Source organism: Bubalus kerabau, chromosome 15 (assembly GCF_029407905.1).
Source record: "Bubalus kerabau isolate K-KA32 ecotype Philippines breed swamp buffalo chromosome 15, PCC_UOA_SB_1v2, whole genome shotgun sequence".
NCBI lineage: Eukaryota > Metazoa > Chordata > Mammalia > Artiodactyla > Bovidae > Bubalus > Bubalus kerabau.
In genome coordinates this window covers 49541381-49557125 of record NC_073638.1, presented here as the reverse complement: position 1 = coordinate 49557125, position 15745 = coordinate 49541381, and the positions used below count along the sequence as shown (strand labels likewise).

The 15745-nt window shown below is 40.2% G+C and overlaps 1 protein-coding gene and 1 pseudogene across 1 annotated transcript; both read left to right on the top strand.

Moving 5' to 3' along the window:
- Positions 1–588: 588 nt before the first annotated feature.
- On the top strand, positions 589–1544 carry LOC129627809 (olfactory receptor 51G2-like; annotated as a pseudogene).
- Positions 1545–14239: 12695 nt separating this feature from the next.
- On the top strand, positions 14240–15187 carry LOC129627808 (olfactory receptor 51G1-like). Its single transcript, XM_055547308.1, has one exon. The coding sequence runs from the start codon at positions 14240–14242 to the stop codon at positions 15185–15187; it is 948 nt and encodes a 315-aa protein (XP_055403283.1).
- The last annotated feature ends 558 nt before the right edge of the window (positions 15188–15745 follow it).

Below are 15745 nucleotides of genomic sequence, written 5' to 3'. Positions count from 1 at the left end.
TGCTGTCTATGGGATCTCACAGAGTCAGACACGAATGAAGCAACTTAGTATGCATGCATGCATTGGAGAAGGAAATGGCAACCCACTCCAGTATTCTTGCCTGAAGAATCCCAGGGACGGAGGAGCCTGGTGGGCTGCCGTCTATGAGGTTGCACAGAGTCGGACATGACTGAAGTGACTTAGCAGCAGCAGCAGCAGCATCTATTATGTAAGATGGCTGATGGAGGCAGTAAGAAATACCTTAGAATGATATACTACTGTAATTAAAATTACAGGTATGAATTTACATAAAATGAAAGTTATTTAAAGGGCATTACTTTTGGCATATTACTTTAAAATGCCATTATATCAATTAAATGGCTTAGGTACATTAAGTATCAAGTGTATTTTTCCCATTTTTGTTCAATAAATTACAATATCTGTGGAAATGATGAAAACAAAGTCTAGCTTTCTAGTCCAAAGCCTCAAATGCTCTATATTGGGAAACATCATTTACTCTCATATTAGACACATATCAGGGCCAGCTTAAAAGAAGCAGTATTATAAATAGTCAAATGCTCAAGTAAAATTTTAACATCTGTGGAGGCAATGCATTTCATTTTAGGAAAGACATGCAGTTCTGGCATCAATAGCACCAGCTCCACATTCTCCACCTTCCTGGTGACAGGCATACCTGGGCTGGAAGCTGTTCACATCTGGATCTCCATACCTTTCTGTGCCCTGTTCTTGGTAACCCTGGTGGGCATCGTGACAGTTATCTGGAAGGAACATGCCCTCCAAGTGCCTATGTACCTCTTCCTAGTCATGCTAGCTGCCTCCGATCTGGGTCTGTCCCTCTTTGCCTTCCCCACAATGTTGAGGATCTTCTGGCTGGATGCTAGAGAACTCACCTTATCTGCTTGCTTCACCCAAATGTTTTTTATTCACACTTTGCAGGATTTTGAGTCAGTTATCATACTGGCAATGGCCTTTGACCACTATTTGGACATTTCTCATCCATTGCACTATTCTTCCATTCTCACCAGCAATGTAATTGCCAGGACAGGTTTGGCCATTGTAGGGCGAGCCACGATGCCGAAGTGCCCCTTCCTATCCTCTTGAGGAGGCTGTGCTTCTGTCATTGTAATGTACTTTCTCATTCCTACTGCCTGCATTCTGATATCCTAAAGCTTTCTTGCTCCAGCACTAAGATCAATAGCATTGTTGGACTCGTTATGGTGCTTTCCAACATGGGCATTGATTTTCTCCTTTCTTACATGTTGATTCTGAAAACCTCCCTGAGTATTTTATCGAATGACTGCCACCTCAAAACTCTCAACACCTGTATTTCCCACCTCTCTGCTGTAGCCCTCTTCTTCACACCTATGATCTGCTTCTCTATACCAATTTGGCCCAAGACTTTCTCAAACATCTTTGTACTCATGGCAAACATGCATTTTCTCATTCCTCCTGTGATGAACCACATCGTCTATGAGGTGAAACTCAAGCACATCCAAGATAAAATCTTAAAACTCTTCATCAAAAAAAGACCTGAAGAATCCTGAGCAAAATTTATAACATGAATTTTGGAAAAGAGATATGAGTAAATAATCACTATCCCAACTCTTACAGCTGAAGTGACTTTTCTTCATTGCTATACATATAAGGAGGCAAGTAAAAGGCCTGATGTGTTTTATTTTCACAACTTACACTGGCCATGATTCTCCCTTTCAGCACCAGCCTTTGGTTTAATTTATCATGATAATTTTCTGTGCCCAATTACTTTATGAACTGATGATTACTTTCACTTCAAATTTTGGAAGTTGTTTACAGTTTTTTTGTGTGTTTTTCTTCAGTTCTATAAAAGACACATTTTTTTTTCCATTATCCCTTGTCCCGTGCTTCTTTATCATTATAATATAATAACAGTTCCATTAAATAATTCAGTACTTCAGATTTTCTACACATGCAAAATTCTCTCTTTCTTGAATTTTCACTATTCATGATAATTAAGTTTGAGACATTTCATAAAGCAACACTGATTGATTAGATCAGGTAAGTAGCTTAGGATGTAGTGTAGTTATATGAAGTGAAATTGGGATGTTAACTCTGGTGGGGACAAAATGGCAAGGTAAAATTAACACAAGAACTCAAATAACAGAAAATTGTTTCAAAATGATAATAAAGTCAATTACACAAAAATTGTAGTCTCTTTCTTTTTGATCAAAAACAAAAAAAAATATTCTTGATTGTACAGTAAGATTTGTCACATTAGATGTGGCCTGATTATTTCCATAGTGGCATCGAGTATTAATTTATTATATGTATCTTTTAAAACTGCTTTAATGGAAGTTATCGGAAGTAATTTCAGTTTGGACTTTTGAAATCCTCTTTATCTGCTATACTGATGCTAGGAAACCAAGATAAGAATTTGTCATCAGGTTCTACTTACAGTATAAGTAAAATTGGGAAAATTACTCTTTTCTTGCAATCCCCCAAATACCCTAAGACTTCAATGTTTGAGAGACAGTAAAATTCCTTAACTCACAGATTAGGCTAGAAACTCTGTATGTCGAGACACCTGCCAACTAATTTAAGATACCTTAGCAAGCATTGGCTACCTAATGTTATCCTTAGTTTCTTAAAAGCTTCTTTTCATATCTGATTAAATGAGAATCATTTCAAATATGATATTTTAGCAAGGGGGTGATTTCATTACCAATATTTCCAATTCAGTTCAGTTCAGTTCAGTTGCTCAGCCATGTCTGACTCTTTGCGACCCCATGAATCACAGCACGCCAGGCCTCCCTGTCCATCACCAACTCCCGGAATCCACCCAAACTCATGTCCACTGAGTCGGTAATACCATCCAACCATTTCATCCTCTGTCACCCCCTTCTCCTTCTGCCCTTAATCTTATATCATAGTAAATAAAAAAGAAGAAGCTAATGGAGGTGATGGAATTCCAGCTGAGCTATTTCAAATTCTAAAAGATGATGTTGTTAAAGTGCTATACTCTATATCTTAGCAGATTTGGAAAACTCAGCAGTGGGTACAGGACTAGAAAAGGTCAGTTTTCATTCCAATTCTAAAGAAGGGCAATACCAAAGAATTTTCAAACTCATTTCTCATGCTAGCAAGGTCATTTTCAAAATTCTCAAGCTAGGCTTCAACAGGACATGAACCGAGAACTTCCAGAAATACAAGCTGGATTTAGAAAAGGCAGAGGAACTAGAGATCAAATTGCTAACATCTGTTGGATCATAGGGGAAAAAAAAAGGAATTACAGAAAAAAAAATCTATTATTGTTTCATTGGCTACACAAAAGTCTTGACAGTGTTCAGTTCAGTTCAGTCGCTCAGTCGTGTCCGGCTCTTTGCAACCCCATAAATCGCAGCACGCCAGGCCTCCCTGTCCCTCACCAACTCCCAGAGTCCACCCAAACCCATGTCCATTGAGTCGGTGATGCCATCCAACCGTCTCATCTTCTGTCACCCCCTTCTCCTCCTACCCTCAATCTTTCCCTGCATCAGGGTCTTTTCCTGTGAGTCAGCTCTTCGCATCAGGTGGCCAAAGTACTGGAGTTTCAGCTTCAACATCAGTCCTACCAATGAACAACCAGGACTGATCTCCCTTAGGATGGACTGGTTGGATCTCCTTGCAGTCCAAGGGACTCTCAAGAGTCTTCTCCAACACCACAGTTTAAAAGCATCAATTCTTTGGCACTCAGCTTTTTTTATAGTCCAACTCTCACATCCATATGTGACCACTGGAAAAACCATACTTTTGACTAGACAGACCTTTGTTGACAAAGTAATGTCTCTGCTTTTTAATTTTTTTTCTTTTTTAACTTTACAATATTGTATTGGTTTTGCCATATATCAAAATGAATCCGCCACAGGTATACATGTGTTCCCCATCCTGAACCCTCCTCCCTCCTCCCTCCCCATGCCATCCCTCTGGGTCATCCCAGTGCAGCAGCCCCAAGCATCCAGTATCGTGCATCGAACCTGGACTGGCGACTCGTTTCATATATGATATTATACATATTTCAATGCCATTCTCCCAAATCATCCCACCCTCTCCCTCTCCCACAGAGTCCAAAAGACTGTTCTATACATAAGTGTCTCTTTTGCTGTCTCATATACAGGGTTATTGTTACCATCTTTCTAAATTCCATATATATGCATTAGTATACTGTATTGGTGTTTTTCTTTCTGGCTTACTTCACTCTGTATAATAGGCTCCAGTTTCATCCACCTCATTAGAACTGATTCAAATGTATTCTTTTTAATGGCTGAGTAATACTCCATTGTGTATATGTACCACAGCTTTCTTTTCCATTCATCTGCTGATGGGCATCTAGGTTGCTTCCATGTCCTGGCTATTATAAACAGTGCTGCGATGAACATTGGGGTACACGTGTCTCTTTCCCTTCTGGTTTTCTCAGTGTGTATGCCCAGCAGTGGGATTGCTGGATCATAAGGCAGTTCTATTTCCAGTTTTTTAAGGAATCTCCAGACTGTTCTCCATAGTGGCTGTCTCTGCTTTTTAATATGCTATCTAGGTTGGTCATAACTTTCCTTCCAAGGAGTAAGCATCTTTTAATTCCATGGCTGCAGTCACCATCTACAGTGACTTGGAGCCCCCCAAAATAAAGTCTGACACTGGTTTCCACTGTTTCCCCATCTATTTGCCATGAAGTGATGGGACCAGATACCATGATCTTTGTTTTCTGAATGTTGAGCTTTAAGCCAACTTTTTCACTCTCCTCTTTCACTTTCATCAAGAGGCTTTTTAGTTCCTCTTCACTTTCTGCCATAAGGGTGGCATCATCTGCATGTCTGAGGTTATTGATATTTCTCCCAGCAATCTTGATTCCAGCTTGTGCTTCATCCAGCCCAGCATTTCTCATGATGTACTCTGCACATAAGTTAAATAAGCAGGGTGACACTTTACAGCTTTGACGTATTCCTTTTCCTATTTGGAATCAGTCTGTTGTTCCATGTCCAGTTCTAACTGTTGCTTCCTAACCTGCATATAGGTTTCTCAAGAGGCAGGTCAGGTGGTCTGGTATTCCCATCTCTTTAAGAATTTTCCACAGTTTATTGTGATCCACACAAAGGCTTTGGCATAGTCAATAAAGCAGAAATAGATGTTTTTCTGGAACTCTCTTGCTTTTTCCATGATCCAGTGGATGTTGGCAATTTGATCTCTTGTTCCTCTGCTTTTTCTAAAATCAGCTTGAACATCTGAAAGTTCACGGTTCACGTTTTGCTGCAGCCTGGTTGGAGAATTTTAAGCATTACATTACTAGCATGTGAGATCACAACAAACTGGAAAATTCTTCAAGAGGTGGGAATTCCAGACTACCCTATCTGTCCCCTGAGAAACCTATATACAGGATAAGAAACAACAGTTAGAACTGGACCCAGAGGGATGGTATGGGGAGGGAGGAGGGATGAGGGTTCAGGATGGGGAACACATGTATACCTGTGGTGGATTCATTTCTATATTTGGCAAAACCAATACAATATTGTAAAGTTTAAAATAAAATAAAATTATAAAAAAAATAAAAAGAACTGGACATGGAACAACAGATTGGTTCCAAATTGGAAAAGGAGTACATCAAAGCTATATATTGTCACCCTGATTATTTAATTTCTATGCAGAGTACATCATATGAAATGCTGGGCTGGATGAAGCACAGGCTAGAATCAAGATTGCCGGCAAAGACATCAATAAATCAGACAGGCAGATGACACCACTTTAATGGCAGAAAGTGAAGAGGAACTAAAGAGCCTCTTGTTGAGGGTGAAAGAGGACAGTGAAAAAGCTTGTTCAAAACTTAAAAAAACAGAGGTCAGGGCATCTGGTCCCTTCACGTCATGGCAAACAGATGGGGAAAAAGTGGAAACAGTGATAGATTTTACTTTCTTGGGCTCCAAAATCACTGCAAACTGTGACTACAGCCATGAAATTAAAAAACACTTGCTTTGTGGAAGAAAAGCTATGACAAACCTAGACAGCATATTAAAAAGCAGAGACATCACTTCGCAGACAAAGGTGCATATAGTCAAAGCTATGGTTTTTCCAGTAGTCATGTACAGATGTGAGAGGACTATAAAGAAGGCTGAGCACCAACGAATAGATACTTTTGAACTGTGGTGCTGGAGAAAACTCTTGAAAGTCCCTTGGACTGCAAGGAGATCAAACCAGTCAATCCTAAGGAAATCAGCCATGAATATTCATTGGAAGGACTGATGCTAAAGTTGAGGCTCCAATACTTTAGCCACCTGGTACAAAGAGCTGACTCATTGAAAAAGACCTTGAGGCTGAAAAATATTGCAGGCAGGAGGAGAAGGGGGCGACAGAGAATGAGACGGTTGGATGGCATCACCGACTCAAGGACAGGAGTTTGAGCAACTCTGGGAGATAGTGAAGGACAAAGAAGCCTGGTGTGCTGCAGTCCATGGGGTCACAAAGAGTCAGACATGACTTAGCAACTGAACAACAACACAAAGAAGACAGACACCTACCGAACCTGCACAAATAATCACAGCCCTGAAAATAAGATATTCACTGGTCAATATTTGACAAGATTGACTGTTGACTTGTTCTTAGATATCTGTGCTTTCTCAGCAACTCCAACACCTCTCTATGCTGGTTATTCTCTGGTTTCTCTGGATAAATCTACTCACTGAATTTTCTGGTCAGTCTCCAGATACAAATGTTGCCTTTTTCAATTCCAAGCACCTCTCTCTACTAGGCTACACACAAATTGACACCTGACTTCGGGATAATTATATGTGTCTGCTATGCAGAAATCTTAAATTCCACAAGCCCAAGATAGAATTTATTCTCTGCTGCTCCATCCTCAACTGCCACTTCCTCCTGCTCCAACTTTAGAGTCCTCCATTTAGGTGAATGGCATGTCTCTTCTCTTCTTCACTCCAGTCAAACTATATGAACTATTGGCCCTAGATGATCCTCATTTTCCCATAATTTCCAATCACTTACTAATATTATAGATTTACTTTCTTAATATTTTTCCATAAATCTTCACTTCTACATTTCCATTGCTCATGCCTCAATTTTGATAGGGAACAGTTGCCTCAATTTAGATATTGTACCATTCCACTGGTTGGTTTCCTTGTCTGCATACTCAAACCACTCCAAACAGAACTGAAAAATCTAAGTATGATTATGCTGCACATGTATTTAAGCTATTCCATTATTCCTCTTCCCTTGCAGGTTTCTCTTTGCTTACAACTACCACTATTATTCATTGATAATTTTCTAGCTCAAAATGTTCATTTCTGATTATATATTCTATGTTCTGAAATAAATAACCTTCCTATTTATCCTTCTCATGATCTCTAGCAAGTTACTATAGTTGTTCCTGCTATACTTTCTTCTTTAAATATGTTCCTTATTATTTAGGGGTCCACAGGGGAGCCTGGTGGGCTGCCATCTATGGGGTCACACAGAATCGGATACAACTGAAGTGACTTAGCAGTAGCAGCAGCAGCAATAGATAGCATATTGAAAAGCAGAGACATTACTTTGCCAACAAAGGTCCATCTAGTCAAGGCTATGGTTTTTCCAGTGGTCATGTATGGATGTGAGAGTTGGACTGTGAAGAAGGCTGAGCGCCAAAGAATTGATGCTTTTGAACTGTGGTGTTGGAGAAGACTCTTGAGAGTCCCTTGGACTGCAAGGAGATCCAACCAGTCCATTCTGAAGGAGATCAGCCCTGGGATTTCTTTGGAAGGAATGATGCTAAAGCTGAAACTCCAGGACTTTGGCCACCTCATGCGAAGAGTTGACTCATTGGAAAAGACTCTGATGCTGGGAGGGATTAGGGGCAGGAGGAGAAGGGGACGGCAGAGGATGAGATGGCTGGATGGCATCACTGACTGGATGGACGTGAGTCTGAGTGAACTCCAAGAGTTGGTGATGGACAGGGAGGCCTGGCATGCTGTGATTCATGGGGTTGCAAAGAGTCAGACACGACTGAGCGACTGAACTGGACTGAACTGAACTGAATAGTATCCATCTAGCTTTGAAATGATGTCATGTTAATTCATAGTCCTTGACCAAACTCTGAGAACTAAGCCTCTGAAATGTTCATATAGTTATTGAGTAATACATCATTATCTATGCCCAAAGTAGTAACCCAGGATGAACCAGATTGGCAGCATGTTTAAGATAACATAGAATTTATTATGTGCACTTGTTGCTTAGTGAGGTCATATAACCAGAAAGTTTTAAGATATCTCTCACTCCAGGCTTACCTGGATAGAGACATTTCTCATATGTCTCTGAGATTTGCTGCTAGACCCATCCTTCAAAAAACAGGAACACTGAGAAGACTCTTAGGTGACCTCTCTAGGCTTCCCTGGTGGTAGTAGTGATCAAGAAACCACCTTCCAATGCAGGATACATAAGAGATGCAGGTTCAATCCCTGTGTCAAGAAGATCCCCTGGAGGAGAGCATGGCAATCCACTCCAGTATTCTTGCCTGGAGAATCCCACGGACAGGGGAGCCTGGGAGGCCACAGTCCATAGCGTTGCAAAGAGTCAGACAGGACTGAAGCAACTGAGCACTCATGCATGGGACCTTTCTAGCCTTCATCAAAGTATATCTTTTTCCCGCTGTCCTACAGAGTGTCCCTTGCTACATTAAATCTCAGCCACAAGACCAGCTTTATGGTGAGTTACACAAGTGCTTTCAGTGAATCACTGAACTAGGGAGTGGGTGTGGGACTCTTGAGATGGCCCCTCTATATCATGTCCAGTTTGGTCCATACATTACTTACCAAACCACTTCTATATAGCTCCACACATTTTGTGACCAGGATCTGTATCTTATATCTCTCTCCTTTAAAACAAAACCCAGACCCCATTTCAAATGCTCCTGGTGAATCCTTTTAATCTCTTCCACCATCATAATCGTTTCTTGGGAAAAATAAAGGACTCACTTTTAGGGAGGAGGGAAGAGGATAGGGAACTCTCAATGGAAAAGTAAACTGTATATTATTGTATCAAAGATCAAGCAGTATTAAATGAATTTATCTTGGAGGATATCAGTTAAGATTACCACTTAAGGAAGTAATGCTCTAGATATTCAACTCTCACCCTTCTGGATATTTATAACTTCAGAAAATATTTTCTGGAGTTGGAGGAGGATGGATGGAGGATATAAAGGATTGTATGTACTTCAGATCTAAAATGTATATGCTAAGTTGCTTCAGTAGCATCCGACTCTTGCCCGGACTGTAGCCTGTCAGTCTCCTCTGCCCATGTGATTTTCCAGGTACGAATCCTGGATGGAGTGGGTTGCCGAACCTTCCTCCTCAAGGGGATTTTCCTGATCTAGGTATCAAACCCGCATTGCTTATATCTCCTGTATTGGCAGGTAGGATCTTTACCACTTGTACCACCTGGATCTAAATATGATGTCAGATATTTCTGGGTCCAGAAATCTATGATCTGTATAATGACTTTCATCTGTATGGAGTTAAGAAAGTAATCCTGAAGCAGAGCTGGCTGTGTGTTCTAATCTTATACCATACATCCTTTGGAGAACTGGCAAAGATTCACAAAAATTAGCAATGGACAGTTCTGCCTGCCACATGCACGTGTGATGCTTCTCTGAGAACCTATACCACAGGGACTGAATGTAAGCCTCCAGAGACAGCCAGAATCAGTGCTTTATAAACCTGCTCACTTGAAACTATGCTCAAGGCAGGAGCCATACAAGGTCCCAGCTGCACTTGATTTGCAGAAGTTGTGTCCCTGCACTGGGGTCAGGTGAGTGATCAATAACTTTGAGCTGTTGCTGCTGCTGCTGCTGCTGCTGCTGCGTCACTTCAGTTGTGTCTGACTCTGCGCGACCCCATAGATGGTGGCCCACCAGGCTCCCCCGTCCCTGGGATCCTCCAGGCAAGAACACTGGAGTGGGTTGCCATTTCCTTCTCCAATGCATGAAAGTGAAAAGTGAAAGTAAAGTTGCTCAGTTGTGTCCGACTCTAGCTACCCTATGGACTGTAGCCTACCAGGCTTCTCTGTCCATGGGATTTTCCAGGCTAGCTTAGCTCAAATCACAGTGTATGCATATTGGGAATGGCAGTCAAGAGAAGTCAATGGGCTATCCTAAATATGGTTGCAAACTCGATTGTGAAGATTTCTGAGGCAGGGTGGACATTTGTTGGAGGTATACAACATCTCTTTTTCTCATATATGATACATTCTATATCTTTGGGAAACCATCCCTGGTCCCTCTTTCCTCACTCAATTCTTGCCATTTAGTTTAAGATCAACTGCAAGTCCATAATTAATGTAAGGAAAAAGTAATACCTAAAAGAAAAGAAAAGGAAGGCAAGGAGGCAGGGAGGGGGGCTTTCCAGGTGGCTCAGTGAGTAAAGAATCTGCCTGTGATACAGGAGACGCAGAAGATGTGGGTTTGATCCTGAATTGGGAAGATCCCCTGGCAGAGGGCATGGCAACCCATTCCAGTATTCTTGCCTGGAGAATCCTCATGAACAGAGGAGCCTGGTGGGCTACAGTCCACAGGGTCGCAAAAATTCAGACATGACTGAAGCTACTGAGCGTGCATGAGGAAGAAGGAAGGAGGCAAAGAGGAAAAACTGGAAATATGTTTTGTAATTCTCACACTACATTGTAATAGAGGTGACACAAAGTATTTATCAATGAAGCCCTCATGATGAAGAGCAATGAAGAGGTCTTCTCTTAAAAGAAATAGTTTAAAGAACTGATAATATTAAATCTATACTACAAGATTTTTAAAAAATAAAATAAAATTAAAAAAAATAAAAATGGAAATACAGTTGGTTCACAAAAAAAAAAAAAATTATAGTAGAGACTACTGGCAAGAGTGTAAGGAAATGTTCACTCTTATATACTGTTGACAGAATAGTAACTTGACAAAACTTTCTTAAATTAAATTGGCAATATATATCAAAAAGCCTTAATATACTGTAGTGAATATAAACCAGTAATTTCATTTCTGGGCATATATTTTAGGGTAAGAAATGTATGATTTGTATCAGATATGTATACATATATGTATCTCACAGCATGGTTTATATAAATGTATACAAAAATAATTTAATTGTGTAACAGAAGATGATTATTTAAAAATTATGGCATATCCATACAATAAAATATTATATAGTCAAATAAATGCAGTTTTATAACTGATGTGAAAAAAAAAGCACAATAGCTCTGCATTTATGCTTTGAAGAACTGATATAATTTAGTTTATGTAGCATTTCTCAGGGCAGTGCAAGAAACTCCAGGACTCTGTGCAGCTTTAGTGCTCTGAAGCAGCACTAACACTTTTAAAGATCTGTATAGGCAGAAAGCCACTTCGCATATTGGCAATGTAGCAACATTTTTCAGAAAGTTGTACATTCAAAAATAAAAAAAGACTTTTGAAATTCGACTTACACTATTTTCTGTAACTATTAGACACAGATCAATAAAATGTCATAACCCTTTGGTTTATAATGATGAGATACTTAAAGAAGAAACTATGGGTTATCCAGAGAGAAGCATGCATTGGTTTGTATTTCAAGCTCTGACCTTTGTCCAGATGTGCTCTGTCTTCCATTGCCTGGTATCTCCTATCATTTTAGCATTTCTTTGTGAGAAAGTCCAGACATTTTTAGTGTATCTCTCTTCTCCATGTGTAAATGAATTCTGAAACTGTATGACTATTCCTTGTGTGTGTGTGTGTATGTGTATGTGCTCAGTTGCTCGGTTGTGTCCGACTCTTTGGGGCCCCATGGACTATAGACCGCCAGGCTCCTCTGTCCATGGAATTCTCCAGACAAGAATATTGGAATGGGTAGACTATCCCTCCTCCAGGGGATCTTCCCAACCCAGGAATTGAACTGGGGTCTCCTGTGTTGCAGGCAGATTCTTTTCCAGCTGAGCTACCAGGGAAGCCCTTGTATAACTATACTTCCTCAGAATTTGGCTTCATATATAGCACTACCTCTCTACAAAGCTGAGCTATACAGCAGACCCATAATAATTACTGAATTATGCTGGAAAAAATAGTTCATACCACTAACCAAATGCAGTACCCACTGCTGTTTTTCTTATATACATTCCCTTCTCTGGTAATTCTCTGCATTCCTAGTGTATCTGTGATTTTAAACACACTGTGATTAAAAGCGTGTGTAGCACAGGGAATTCTACTCAATGCATTGTGGTGCCCTCAATGGGAAGCAAATCCAAAAGGCAGGGAGATATTCATATATTTATATGTATGGCTTTTTCATTTTGCTGTACAGTAGAAGCTAACACAACATTGTAAAGTAACTATACTGAAATAAAATTTAATTAATAATAAAATAAGTAAAATTTGTCAAAGCAGGTGGATGGGTACTAAGTCCACTCATTGCCCATCTCTCCCTCTGTAACCACAACTCAGAAAAATTGTATTAGGACAATATAGATAAATCATAGCACTCACCCACCCTCAGATTTCAGTAGTTGACCCATTAAAAAAAAAACAGCTTTCCTTTTTCTATTACAGATCTTTTCTCAAATATAATAGCACGACACCTGCCATCTTTGCTTTTCTTAAGGTGTTTCTCCTTCTTCTTCTCTTTCTTTTTCTTCCTCTTCATCCACTACTTGTCCTACCATCAGTGCCAATATGCTTTTACTATTCAATTGCCATGCCTTGTTTTGGTTTTGACAACATTGCTCAGCTTTCACACAATATCTTTTCTGGATTTTCCTTAGACTAAGAGGTAACATGTAAAATGGGGACTGCAGGTATTCTTCATGGCTTTATAGAGCAGCATTATAGTTGGTTTATGAAAAAGAATTAGACTATAATGGAGATTAACTGTTCATAATTGCCACATACATAAGACTGCTCAAGGAGATGTTGACAAAGAGAAGCATCATTCAATGTGAACAAGGTCTCATTTGAACTCCATAAACTGAGATTCCACACTTATTCTGCTCTTTAATAATCATCTGTGAGGGAATCAGGATCATTAAAAAGGTGAGTCATGAAGAGCAGGATGCAGATAGAGAGTTGGAATCTTTTATGTGTCTCATAGTCAGTGCCCTCATGAATTAGTTTATGGATGTGTTCTCTGTTGACCCATGGGTTAGTGGACCCTCAAAAACATAAGCTATAAATCACCTGTCAGTATATTATTTAAACTGAGTACGTAGCAGGAACTCAGTAATTGTGCATGGCATTGAGATTATACTGTATTTCTAATGACAAATATTATTTAGTTTTGACCTTCCCTCTCCCACAGATCTGTACCAGATATTCAAATATTTTTCAGAGATCTGTAACTAGGATTAAAAAGGGACATAAATGCAGGGAAAATACAGATAAAACTCAAACTCTTCTTGGTATTTGTCAAAGGTATTAGTTCTGATGTCCTGTCAGAGCAAAAAATAGATCTGGTTATATCAGGAGTTCAAAGTTACTGTTAACATTCTTATACACTTTATTTTCTAACTACCAAGAAGTCATTAAATACAATTATCCAAATCTAGGTTTCTTTAGAACCCTATTGCTGCTGCTGCTAAGTTGCTTCAGTCATGTCCGACTCTGTGCAACCCCATAGACGGCAGCCCACCAGGCTCCCCCGTCCCTGGGATTCTCCAGGCAAGAACATTGGAGTGGGTTGCCATTTCCTTCTCCAATGCATGAAAGTGAAAAGTGAAAGTGAAGTCACTCAGTCGTGTCCGACTCTTAGTGACCCCATCGACTGCAGCTTACCAAGCTCCTCCGTCCATGGGATTTTCCAGGTAAAAGTACTGGAGTGGGGTGCCATTGCCTTCTCCGTAGAACCCTATTATTATGGTACAAAAACTGATTTAGATTATGTACAAGGACACTTCACTCTCAATACAGAGTTTCACTTTGCCTTTTTTATCCATTAAAATATCTGCATATGAGAAAGAAATTTTCTATAAACAAAAGGCCTAATTTGCTTCTGTAAACTAGTCTCTTTGGACAAACTAGTCTCAAACTCTCTTTTGACAAACCACCCAAAAGAGAGTGTAGCATTATACCCTAGGGTAATGTGTAAAGGAACAGGATTCAGTATTGTGAGGAGAAAAGAAGAGCAATATTTATATGAAGGCATGGGCCAGGGGTGCCATATGGGATGAGATGATAGAGAATGCTATAAAAGAGTAAACTTTTGCTGTCTCCATAACTTCTAAAAGGCAAAAATCTCTCAGAGATATGGCAGTTCCTATCAACAATAGTGCCAGCAATTTCTTCTTCATACTGATGGATTTCCCAGGACTGGAGACTGCTCATTGCTGGACAGCTATTCCTGTCTGCTTCATCTATGTTCTCTCTCTGCTAGGCAACACCACCATTCTGTACATTGTCAAGTCTGTTCCCAGCCTCCACACTCCCGTGTACATCTTCCTCTCCATGCTCTCAGTGGCTGACCTGGGGCTCCCAGTTTCCACACTGCCTTCCATGGCAGCTGTTTTTCTCCTGGGCCAGAGGAAGGTGGGAGCTGCAACCTGCTTTGTGCAACTCTTCTTCATCCACACATGCTCAGTAATTGAGTCTGCTGTGCTGTTGGCCATGGCTTTTGACCGCTGTGTGGCTATCCGAGAGCCCGTACACTATGCCACCGTCCTGACAGCCAAGCGCATCGGGGCCATTGGGCTGGCCAGTGTGACCCGTAGTGCTGCCCTCCACCTGCCCCTGCCTGTACTCCTTGGAAGACTGCAATTCCCACCTGTGAATGCACTGTCACATTCCTACTGTGTTCACCCTGATGTTCTGAGGCTGGCCAGTTCCAGCATAGTTGTGAACAGTGGCCTTGGGCTCTTTGTGATGCTCTCCACATTGGGGCTGGATGCGGTCCTCATTCTCCTCTCCTATGTGATGATTTTGAAGACAGTATTGAGCATTGCTTCCAATGCTGGACGACTGAAAGCCCTCAATACTTGCATTTCCCACATTTGTATTGTATTATTATTTTATACCCCACTGGTCAGCCTGTCTGTGATCCATCGCTTTGGGAAAAAGAAGCTGCCAGCTCAGATATATATGCTTCTCTCCTATTTGCACTTTCTTGTACCTCCAATGCTCAACCCAATTGTCTACACTGTCAAAGCCAAAGAGATTCGAGTATGCATTCTGAAGATGTTTCAACGCAGAAAGTTCTGAGCCTCAGGGATAAAACACTGGTTATGACAGCCAGCCTACTGACTGAAGATTTCTGAGAGCAGGCGGAGAATTCCTTCCATCTGGCCTATCAATTAATTTTTGAAAAACACTGACTGAAATACATTGTAATGTTTTTCTAGCCATCAAAACAGTGTCTGCTTAATGAAAAAAAGAAGATGCTTCTTGTTTGAGAAAGTCATTACCAGTCTGTTAAAAAACTCAAAAGATTGTTATAGAGGAAACTGACAGCCTCCTGAGAATATCATTTTCATGTAAAAGCAAGCAAATTAGATAGGATCCAAAAATTGCATCTAAGATTTCTTCCAACTGAAAACCTAGAATCGTACAAAATCAAACTCAAGAGGACCTCATTTGGTTTACTATCTAAAAAATCTGTCAAAAAATTGAAATCAAACTGTTTTTCTTATGATCTGCATACTAAATAGAGAGATGAGTTACATTGGAAAATGTAAATCCAGTGGAATTCTTCAAAAATTAAAGTGTACTTAAGAAATAAATGTGTTCGTTATCATAATAAAGTGAAGTGTGTCACAATGT

Bases quoted from the DNA above. Each gene is read 5' to 3' on its own strand.
- LOC129627808 (XM_055547308.1), top strand. From the start codon at position 14,240: ATGGCAGTTCCTATCAACAATAGTGCCAGCAATTTCTTCTTCATACTG.